Source organism: Neltuma alba, unplaced genomic scaffold (genome assembly GCF_004799145.2).
Source record: "Neltuma alba isolate B1F8T4 unplaced genomic scaffold, ASM479914v2 tig00010309_pilon, whole genome shotgun sequence".
NCBI classification, from domain to species: Eukaryota; Viridiplantae; Streptophyta; class Magnoliopsida; order Fabales; family Fabaceae; genus Neltuma; species Neltuma alba.
The window spans coordinates 154,044-165,747 of NW_021635223.1; the positions used below are offsets into that span (position 1 = coordinate 154,044).

At 35.7% G+C, this 11,704-nt stretch overlaps 1 protein-coding gene across 3 annotated transcripts; it reads right to left on the reverse strand.

Moving 5' to 3' along the window:
- Positions 1 to 460: 460 nt before the first annotated feature.
- Positions 461 to 9,820, reverse strand: LOC114755660 (C-factor). Of its 3 annotated transcripts, XM_028944525.1 has the most exons (8): positions 9,722 to 9,820; positions 9,496 to 9,611; positions 9,192 to 9,378; positions 8,347 to 8,499; positions 7,745 to 7,838; positions 7,123 to 7,205; positions 3,379 to 3,532; positions 461 to 816 (listed from the first exon to the last, which is right to left on the reverse strand). In XM_028944525.1, exons 3-8 carry the CDS (start codon positions 9,204 to 9,206, stop codon positions 581 to 583), a joined length of 735 nt encoding a protein of 244 aa, XP_028800358.1. In that variant the 5' UTR covers positions 9,207 to 9,378; positions 9,496 to 9,611; positions 9,722 to 9,820; the 3' UTR covers positions 461 to 580. The 3 variants fall into 3 exon arrangements, with proteins under 3 accessions (XP_028800358.1, XP_028800356.1, XP_028800357.1); XM_028944523.1 differs by lacking the exon at positions 9,192 to 9,378 and having other exon boundaries at positions 9,446 to 9,611; XM_028944524.1 differs by lacking the exons at positions 9,192 to 9,378; positions 9,722 to 9,820 and having other exon boundaries at positions 9,446 to 9,684.
- Positions 9,821 to 11,704: the final 1,884 nt, after the last annotated feature.

Below are 11,704 nucleotides of genomic sequence, written 5' to 3' on the forward strand. Positions count from 1 at the left end.
TTGTTTAGATTCTTAGATTTTTAATCCACATTATCTCCCAAATTTATAAATTTTTTTCCAAACTATCCCTGCATGTTAAAGAAGAATTTTCATATGGGAATAGTTTTTATTGCAAATAATTAAAGTAATGAGAACACAAGTAACATAGTTTGATTGTATTTTTTTCTTTTGTGGCCTTGCTAGTTTGATAGTATTTGAACTTAGTGGTTCAATATATTTGAAATTCTTTCTGATAAATGAGGATTAAATGATTGTGTCAAGTGTCAACTTTGGGTATACATGTTTGTAAAACTATTACTCCTCTAATCTTTAATGTGAGACATAATTAATTAATTAAAGTAAATTAAGGATGTTCGCTAAACTAGTTAATATAATGTTTTTTTTTAAAACACCCTAATCTTTTTTTCTTTATTCCCCCTCTCTCTTCTACTTAATTATTGTTAAAAGAATATCAATAAAGTTAATTTAAAAAAAAATCATAAACATGTCAAATAGGTTTCACATATATGACTGACATAAACTTTCAAATTAGGTAAGGAGTACTATAAGCACTATGGTTGTTACAAAATATGACAAAGGATTACCAAGGAATTTCCTGACCGTCCCAAGCAAAGAACTTGCCATTGTCATGCTTCTTGACATTGTTAATGATAGTTAGGAGCTTTTGCGCTGAGAACTCCTTGGTGAAGAGCTTGTCTTTGGAAACATTCCTTTGGAATGGCTTAGAAAGATCTGTGTCAACTGTCCCAGGGTGCAAAAGAATGCATGCAATTGGATCCTTCTTTCTTGCAAGTTCCACTGAAATAGTCTTTGTTACTGAAAAGCATCAAGAAAAAGAAAATGTCACGAAAGCTTTCCTTTCCATATACAACAATTTTAATCTAGGAAAGTCAGATAATTTTTAATGTACCAACAACATTCACAAGCAAACATGTTCATAGTCCGAGGCCAAAAAAAAAGACATGTTCATAGCCTAGCATCACATATTCGAAGGTTCCAAAAAAGTTTCTTTTTAAATGTGTTTTCATTAGAAAACGTGGAAAGCAAACACTTTTTGCCAATGATTTTTTCATTTGCTAAATATATATTAAATAATCAATTATTGATGGATCGCACTAATGGAGGACAAAACAGAATCAAGGACCTGCTTGGAATATACTGAAAAAAAAAAAAAAAACGAAGGTTATTTTGATAATGAAAAAAATTTACCCCAGGCACCCCACCGTAAACCGACCTTACACCCTTATAAGCATGCAAGGTTAAGGGTATGTTTAGCAACCACAACTCAATGATGATTAAGGAAAACAAGACACCAAATTTTTGTTTGTTTGTTTTTTTTTTTTTTTACTGGACACAGCTCTTTTATTGGAAACAATCATATTTGAAACACTATTGGATATTCAAACTTTGATTTGTAGCATTGTGAGGGACTAGCTCTTTCTACTAAAATTATTCCCCATTGGTAGATGTCAATGTTATTTTATATATATTATATGCATGTTAAAAATATGACATTATCAGTATCAATATATGCAAGCTACAAAGGGATAAAACTTATGAGTCATACAATGAAGTTGTGGGAAAAAGTGATGGAATATAGGTTGAGGCTGGAGACTTCTATTTCAGAAAACCAATTTGGATTTATGCCAGGGAGATCCACTTCGGAAGCAATCTATTTATTAAGAGGGTTAATGGAAAGATATAGAAGTAAAAGAAGGGATTTACATATGATCTTTATTGACCTGGAAAAGGCTTGCGATCGTGTGTCAAGAGAAGTAATGTGGAAGGCTTTGGATAAAAAGGTGTACGGGTTGCTTATATCAAAACCATACAAGATATGTATGAGGGCGTAACTACCAGTGTAAAGACGCCTGGAGTTGAAACAAAGGACTTTCCTATTCAGATTGGCCTACATTAGGGATCCTCTTTGAGTTCGTACTTGTTCAACATTATTCTGGATGTTCTAACTGAACCTATTCAAGAAAGAATCCCTAAGTCCATGCTTTTCGCGGATGATATAGTTCTCATGGTGGAATCAAAAGAAGAGATTAACACTAGATTGGAGTTATGGAGAAGGACGTTAGAGTCGAAAGGTTTCTGCTTGAGTAGGAACAAAACAGAATATATGTATTGTGATTTGGAGGGGAGGCAAGGCAATGGGGATTTGGAGGTGAAGATGGGAAAGCAAATCATTCCTCAAGTATCAAAGTTTAAATACCTAGGATGCATTATACAGGAAGATGGGGAAATTGATGGAGACATTTCTCATAGAATACAAACTGGCTGGTTAAAGTGGAGGAAAGCTACCGGAGTTATTTGCGATAAGAAGGTACCTGAGAAACTTAAAGGAAAATTTTATCGGACTGCTATAAGACCGACTATGTTGTATGGTAGCGAATGTTAGGTAATAAAGGGAAAACAAGAGCACAAAGTTAGGGTAGCAGAAATGAGGATGTTGAGATGGATGTGTGGTCATACAAGAAAAGATAGGATTCGAAATGAAAATATTAGAGCAAGAGTCGGTGTGGCACCTATCCAAGAGAAAATGGTTGAAAATCGCTTAAAATGGTTTGGACATGTGCAGAGAAGGCCATTGGAGGCCCCGGTGAGGAGGGTGGATCAGACAAGATGGAGTCCTATAAAAAAGAACAGAAGAAGACCAAGAAGAACGCTTAATGAGGTCATTGAACGAGACCTCCTAGTCAACAACATATCTAAGGACTGGGTTGTTGACAGAGCACGATGGCGTTGTGTGATTCATGTAGCCGACCCCACCTAGTGGGATAAGGCTTGTTGTTGTTATTGCTGTATCAGTATCAATATGTATACTCCTTTCCATTACTTTCTAAGGTAACTGGTACAAAAATCATTTCCATTCCCATTACCCCAACATTTCCTTTTCATCTTAACCAAACCTGCCTAAATTCTCAATGCGAGGCAAAAATGTACACGTTATGACCATGAGCGCCACAAATCAAAGTTGGGAAGAACATTTTGAAGAGTAATGCAACAGATACAGCACACAAATACGCAAAACATGATTATTATCACTGCACATCTGATTTGTTGCAGTCTATATATCATTAATTATGTTGAGTTTTACCGGGGCGTGTTCTCATACAACACTGACAAAAGTATGAGGTCCTTATTAAAATACAAGGCATTTATATTAATCAGATATTTCTATCCAGGAACAAAAAGGTTAAATGAAAAACCTATTCCCCGTTTTAGTCTAGCATGTCCAATATATCATATGGAAGCACCATCAAATGAACAGAAAGTGAGCTACTAGTCAACTATGAACTAAACATAAGGAAAACAATAAGATCATAGGCATTCATTGCAGTTATGCAATTCAATCTCCAAACAGAGTCATACATTGATTAAGAGCAGCCTTTGAAGACCGATAGGAGTGCCAACCCCCAAGGCGGTTGTCCCCAATAGATCCTACCCTTGCACTCAAACTAGCAACGACAGCAACACTTCTTTCAGTCCCAAAACCTCCTCCAACTTTTAGGAGAGGCCACATGTGCTGATTCGAAATTCACAAGGGAAAAAAAATTTAGAAGACATCTAATCATTGAATAAACAGGAAAGAAAATCAAAATACAAATATTGGATAGAGAAAGACTAACATTCTTAGAGTTCTTTCCCAAGAAAAACTATGTTTAATAATAGTTAAAATAAAATGATAAGGGGAAGCAGTTCAACTGATTTTTGCACAGCGCTAGGACTGACCCTCTCTGTAATAAGATTATGTTTTGCTAATAAAGGATACGACTTGATCCATGGCATAATAAGGTTGCACTTGGATACAGTGTTGATCATTAGCTATGGATCACACAGCCTGATCATTTTCCCACGGACATGAAATCATTCTTCTTCAACTAGCTTTTGTACAGCGTAAGGTAAGACCATATGTGTGATAAGATTTTGTTTTTTGAGCCAATGATTATGTTTATACAACTTTATCCCTGACAAGCAATGAGCTGGCACTTAGGTAGTGTTGATTTAAGGATAACATCACCCAATCATTTTCACATGATATACAAAACAGAATAAATTATATAAATCTAAAAGCAAGTTCTTCTTTAGTTACAGGACGAAGTGCCCATACGTTGTTAAGAAGTGCTTATTTGAAGCTGAATTCGGCTAAGACAAAACGAATCTAGCTAGAATGATTTCAGCAAATGGATTCACTGCCTAAAAGTATGAAGCAAAGCTATAAAATCACTGTATTGCTCAAGCAGGACAGAACCACCAAACGATGTCAAAATTCTTTGACTTTGACACTCCAATCATGACATCTTCCCACATTTGATATGGAATGGGCACTGTTCGCAAGAGGCCAGCTGGAGCAAGTGTCCTATATTTGTTGTGTTGGCATCAAAAATGTGAAATATAGACTTTTACATCCTTTCCATTCAGGACCAGAAAGGAATTTGTCAAAGAGCCGTTTACAGACTTGAGAAAGCCTTTGTCACTGCCCACAGGCACCTCACGTGCCTCAGCTTGCAGCTTATTGTGCAGCTCAAATAAGTGAGGAATGAGTAATGACTAAAGAACTCTTGTAGAATAATGTATGATCAGGTCGAGAAGTAGTATGTTCTCATGATCTCATTATCCTAAGGGTCTTGAGCTAGAGCATTACGTAATGCCATGAAACAAAGAGACAAGAGCTTGACCAAACTAAAGATATTAGCCTGTCGTTATTCAAGAAACAGGAAAAAATGGGGACCTGATCATTTAATTCAACTAGAACTGAATACTGTAAATGTAAAAATCATGGTACAGAAAAAATGAAGTGATATTTTGATTTGAGTCTTGCCATCATTCTTGCAAACCAATCAAAACTTACAAAACCTTTCATTCCTTCAAATGTCCGCTATCCAGGATGGCAACACTTGTCACTATGGCCATCCATAATTGACTATATAACATTAAAAAGTATGTTTTGTAATGTAAAAGTTAGGTATGACAGTTATAAGAAGCAGCTGTTAGACACCCAAGGCTATAAATAGGACAATTAATTGTATTCTTTCAGAGCATGGTGTGAATGAATCAGTGAGCATTACTCTGATTCTTGTCTCTCCCTTTACTCTCTCTCTCTGTGTCAAGATTACAAAACCACATTAGTGGTATCAAAGCTTTGCAATCCTGGGCCCCCAAGAATGTGTACTGTGGAGGGCTGTTACACAATCACAAACAAACTTGAGATCCATGGTTGAACCTACTGAAATTATTAGCAATCAGGATCTTATACTTGCAAGCAATTTATGGAAGGAGTTCTTAAGAATAATGGGCATTGATCAGAAGTTAACTTTTGCTCATCGTCCAAAAACAAATGGTCAATCAAAAGTGCTCAATAGGCGTTAAGAAATTTACTTGAGGTGCATGTGTTGTGAAAGCAAAAGGAATGGAGCAAATGGATTTCTCAAGCAATGTGGCGGACTGATGGTACAAGACTTCTTTCTACACAGCTATAAAAAGAACTCCTTATGACTTGCTGTATGATCTGAAGCCTCCTATTCGCACCACAAATCTACCCCATTATTCCGTCCTAGAAGTGATTGATCGAAGCTTCACAGCTATAGAAGAGATGATGGGACTTTTAAAACATCATTTACATAGAGCAGCAAATTTAATGAAGCAAAGAGCAGATTCTCACAGAACTGAACGTGAATTGCTGTCTTAAATTGCAGCCTTAGAGACAAATCTCAGCTGCTTCTAGAAGTTCACAAAATTTAGCACCTAGATGCTTAAGGCCTTACAAGTTATTAGAAAAGATAGGTGTTGTTGCCTAGAAGCCAGAACTTCCGTCAGATTCAAGCATTCACCCTACCTTTCATGTTTCACTCCTTAAACTATGTCCTAACTCCGCAGCTAAGCAAAGGCATTCCCCAAATGATTGGCCAGAATTACCTACAGTTTCTGAACCTTAGAAGATCTTAAATAAAAGGGTTGGAAGGAGGGAACTCATCATCACAGGGATCCTAGTACAATGGAAAGTCTTGCCAGATGAAAAAGCATCAGTTTCATCAAAAATTTCCAGATTTTTTAATAAAAGATCCTTGAGGACAAGGATCGCTTCTTTTTTTGGGCCGGGTTATTGTTGTATAATAATAATAAAATATAAAAGTTAGTTAGGACAGTTATAAGAAGTAGCCATTAGACACTCAAGGATATAAATAAGACACTGAATTGTATTTTCTCAGAGTATGATGTGAATGATTCAGTGAGCATTACTCAGTCATTCATTCTCTCAATTCCTATCAGTTCTTCCCTCAATTTTCCTCTCATTTCTCAATCCTTCAACTCCTCTACTCTTGTGTCTCCCTTTCCCCTCTCCCTCTCTTTCTGTGTGTCCATATTATGGAATCATATCAGTATGCTTCTGACAATCTGATGAGTGGCAAAATTAGGTGGCATCATTGATGTACATGGACAAAAACAGCACTAGTTAACCATGTCCAAAAAAAAAAAAAAAATGAATAAATGAGTCATTCAAATTACATGCAAATATGTCTGACTTTCAGAATCATGAAAAACCTCATTGGCTTTTTCTGAAGATGTTCTCAAGGAGCCACTGAAATATGCTGAAGAAGGGAATGATTCAAAAAAGCTTGCTTTTACATTCATTGAGAGGCTACATAAGTACAAGATGGAGGAGCCAAATAGACATTAATTCCCTAATTAGTAGGATAACGATATTTACAATCATACGAACTCTATGATACCCTCCAACATATAACACAATTATAACAACAAGCAAGCACCACAAAATGTTAATAACATGTCTTTCTATTATGGCAAGATCCGGTAACATGTCTTTCTATTATGGCAAGATCCGGTAATCTCAAAAAGTTTGAAAACTTAGAAAATTTGTTGATTGTGATATATATTTTGAAATCTAAGAATTATGACTGTTCCTTGTCATTCTCATCTCCCAACCCCTCTCTCCCTACCAAAATAAATAAATAAATAAAGAAACAAGAGCTTACTGCTTTTAGTTTCTCATACACAACAACTATACAGATTACAGAGGAGTCATCATTACATCAAAATTTATTATAATGTTGATTGATATGAAAAGTCCTGCAATAAAGATTGGATACATATTACCTTAATTACTAAGATAGGACCTACGGCATTAACCTCGTAAGCAAGCATCAAAGATGACTTCTCCACCTTGCTCAATGTTGTCTCTGTAAAGGAAAGAGACATTTAATCTGATGAATTCCTCACCTGAGGAAGAAAAATTCAAAGCCAGATATGGTGGCTCGAGTTCTCTCATTTACATCTTACTTTTGTCAAATGGATAACTGATGGGCGAAGGCTAACTCACATTGTGCGGGTGTCTGTGTGTGTGTGAGAGAGAGAGAGAGAGATAACTGTTGTTAGTGAGCTTTGTGTGTGAGAATGTCTATTCCTTTCATTTCTAGTAGCTTATTCCACCTGAAGAGAAGATAATTTCAATTATCAATATACTTTGACGCTTGGGTTCCGTCATTTTTGGTCCAGCTCAAAAACCTGGCTTCCAACGATAACTATATTCATCTTACTTAGTTTTCTCATATGCCAGCTCAGTATACTCATCTTTCTCCTTCCTGGCTTTAATGGTCAGCATCTGAATTATATGTAACACATCTGTGACAGATAAAAAAATTTTTTTTTTTTTTTTAAATCTTAGCTCTATGTTACCATATGTAAAGGAGAAAGGCTATTACCAAAGCCTTATCTTTACCTGGGTGCAATACTTCTGGTATAGAAAGAATGCCAGATGCGTTGATGAGAAGGTTTAGATGGCCATGTGTCTCCTTTATTTCCCTCGCTGTTGCCTTTGAAAATGATGGATCATACAATAAAAATCCATTATATATAGGAATATTCACGTCTAACAGCAGCACAAATCATCCAAATTCCCATAAAAGTGTTATACATTTAGTGATTTTCTTCCCAAATTTAGACAAGCTTATTGATCGAATATACCTTTTATAAATATTCCATGTATAGATATACAAATGAAACAGGGAAAATGAAATAACTTGAAAAACATGTAAACAGGGAAAATGAAACATTATAAATTAACTAGATCATTAAAAGTTTATTCAATAACATAAAATAAAAATGAAAAGTGCGTCGTAACAGAAAAGAGCAATTTGGAAAAAGATGGAATGCACGTACCTTAATTTCAAATCCTAGCCAAATGTGAGTTATATTCTTCTACTGATACAAGCTAATAATTGATAGGATAGGGGGAGGGGAAGAACAAATGACAGAGATATATGGAGAGGGAGAGGGAGAGGGAGAGGGTGAAAGAGAGCAAAATGAAGGGAGAATCATGACCTCAATTGTGCTCTCAACAGTCACATCCAACGGTAAAGTTCTTAAACGTTCAGCAAATTTATCCTTCAGATTGACAAGCCCAATTGATCCATTAGGATTACGGCAAGTGGCAATGACATGCCCTTTATCGTCATTCTCTAGCAGCTGTTTTACCTGTGTCAGGCAGGAACTGAAAGCATGGTTAAGATAAAATTGCTGCAGACAAAAAACTGTTTCAATCTAATCATTTGATTCCATTAAGAATCTTACATAATAAAAAGATACTGCAGAGTAAAGATTACAAAATTAAAAGGGGCGTAATTTCAGAACTGAGGCAGTTTTGCACAGTTGCTAATGACAAAAGACTTTTATATTTCCTGAGACTAGATAGTGATTACGATCATAGAGTAAATGAAGATAATTGGGGAAACTATTCTGAAAATATATATTATTATATAAAATTTCAATCTTTATTGTCCATAATAAGCATTGGCAGGTTCCTACCTTCTATAATTTGCTTCATCTTTCCGAAAACCTACATGTCATACTTTGATTCATCTTCAAAACTATACTACCTGCCGAAATAAGAGGACGAAAATAAACAAACAGAAAACCAAAAAAAAAAACTTGATAGCATAAACTAATAACCTCAAAACTTCTGTTCAAAAGTAAACGACGGAAGGATAGAGTACAGCAACCAAAAAAAAAAAAAAAACACTTTTCTAAACAGTTTCTTGATCCTGAACTGTTACATTGCAAGAATAGTAATACAATCATAGTAATTACTATTTCAAATGTTAAGGTGAACAGTATAAAACAGGAAAAATCAGGGATTTATGAGTTTTAGGATATCCAAACCACCCAACCTGCGATATTTGCATCCTCCATCATGTCACAAGTTATGCTCGCTCCTAGAACTAAATGTAGCCTTATTTTCATTTCTACACTTGTAGACTATAATTTAATCGTATGTAACTGTTGCAATTTTCAAGGGAAGTGGTGCTCAATGGTACAAGCCTAATCATGGAGAAGTTCAAGAGAAAGGCCTCGGTCCTGCAACGCAACCAAATAAAACAAAACGAAGGCGACAAATTAAAAACGACAAGAAGAAAAATCTCACAAATTCAAGGCCTATTCCTCTGGAAGCTCCTTGAACCATGGACACCCCACCTTCAGATTTCAAAGCAGCAGAAAAAGCCCTTCGGGATACCGACAAAAGCCGTGAAGGCGTTGCCATGGGAGCGTGTAATCTCAGCATCAAATTATCTCCCTCCAATTAAATTTCACTGACATACGACACAAATGGAGCCAATAGACAAAGATGACGACGAAATCTCCCCAGAACAGGAAAAATGTAAACTGTAATGTGGTAATGTAGCTCAACGAGATAACTTACCTTCGAACGTGGTTCAAAGGCATTTTGCCATATTTATTTGCATTTACTCACTGATGAAAGTTGGGTGAGATTACTCTCAAGATCAAGGCGAACTCGGAAAGACTAAGATTACAGCTATACCAACAGTTTTCGATTCCAATTACAAAAAAGCTGACAGCTGCTTCGGCTCAAATGCAATCTAGTTGACGTGGCACAATACAGGGCCGCATGAATCTGCACCATTTATTGGGAAAATTTCACACAAGTCACAATTAATTCAGAAAAAGTTCCTAAAAATCTTCAAATGCTTCCTCAGTCCCTAGGGACCTTAGGATAATTAATTTTAATTGTGATATTACCTACTTATCTCCATTAATTTGATTGTGAATAATTTGCCTGTCTTAAACCCTCAGGACCACCTTCTGTTATAGCACGGGCAGCTTCACATCCATCAGCGGTGAGCTTTACTCACACTGTTGGCGAGCTTCGTACCCCATCACCGATGACCTTCACACCCCCATCATTGATGACCTTCGCACCCCACTGCCAATGAGCCTCGTGGGTTCCATCATCGACGAGCTTCGCACCCCACTGTCAGTGAGCCTCTCTCTCTTGATATATCATATTGATATTATCTATTACTGGCATATTTAGGCGGGGCACTTACCAGTTTCAGACTAGCAATTGTTGTTAGCTCAAATGGTATCTTGTTACAATGGAGGCCTAAGGATCATGACCCATGGAAATGGAGACGAATGAAATGCGATCCTAAATCCAAAAGAGTTATCACTCTGTGAGTTTCCATGATAACTTTTCTTGCTAAGTTCATGTTATATTAGTAAATGATTCTCAGATTTAAGGTGCGTTGTGACAGACAAATTTTTCTTAATCTTATATCTAACTTTACTTTCATTGGTGATATTCTAGGAGTTTAGCTTGCCATCAGTTGAGTGGATCTATACCCCCTGCCTTGGGAGGCTAAAGCATTTGATTGCTCTGTATGTACTTTTGATTATGTATAATTTTTTCGAGACATTTGATTCTATTGCTTTATCACTTGCCTATTGGATCTGATTTAATCATAATCTGTGTATGTTGTAGTGCCTTCACAACAACAATTTCTATGGGATAATTCCATCTGAATTGGGAAATTGCACCGACTTGCAGAGAAATCAAGTTGCTAATAGGTTTTTGTATTGGTTTTGACTGATTCCTCTCGAGAATAATTTGAATCTTTCTTGTACAGATTCTTGCAGGGCAATTACCTACATGGAGTGATTCCAAATGAATTAGGAAACCTATTACAGATCAGAAGTTTGTCAGTGCAATATTTAGTATAGTTTCTAGTTTATTTCATCCAATTTATGTTGTTATAAGGAGGGACAAATCGCATTCATTCATCATATTTCTGTATTTTCTAGGGATATGTCAAGTAACTCCCTCAGTGGGAATATAGCTCCATCACTTGGGAAACTGTATAATCTCAAAAATTTGTAAGTAACCTTGGTTTTCTTTGTTTTTTTGTCTTTCCCTTTGCTCTTTTTTATTTATATCTTTTGTAGATTTTACTATCAAAGGAAAATTGAATGTTCTTGTTGTTGTGGTAATGGTTGATGCTTTGAACCTTCAAGTAATATTTCAACCAATTTTTTGGTCGGACTAATGCCTTCTGATAGTGGCAACATTATTTAATGCACATGTTAGTCATTTAAAAATAACCAAACTCATTATATTTAATACTTTTATCAAGAGACTGAGGATGCCAAAGTTAGTAACTTGTAACAAGATTGCTATTTTTAAGGATTGATTTACATATTTTCTAATTTCAAGGACTAAAGTTGATTAAACATACTAGTATGGGACCATGTTATTAATGTACTCTAATGTAAGCTATGGATTGATTTACTGTATCATTCCAAAAACAAATAACCCCTCTTTTAAAGTAACAAGCAGTTGGAAAGTTATAATGTGATGACAGTAATTTTTTTCCTTTTTGTAGTTTAA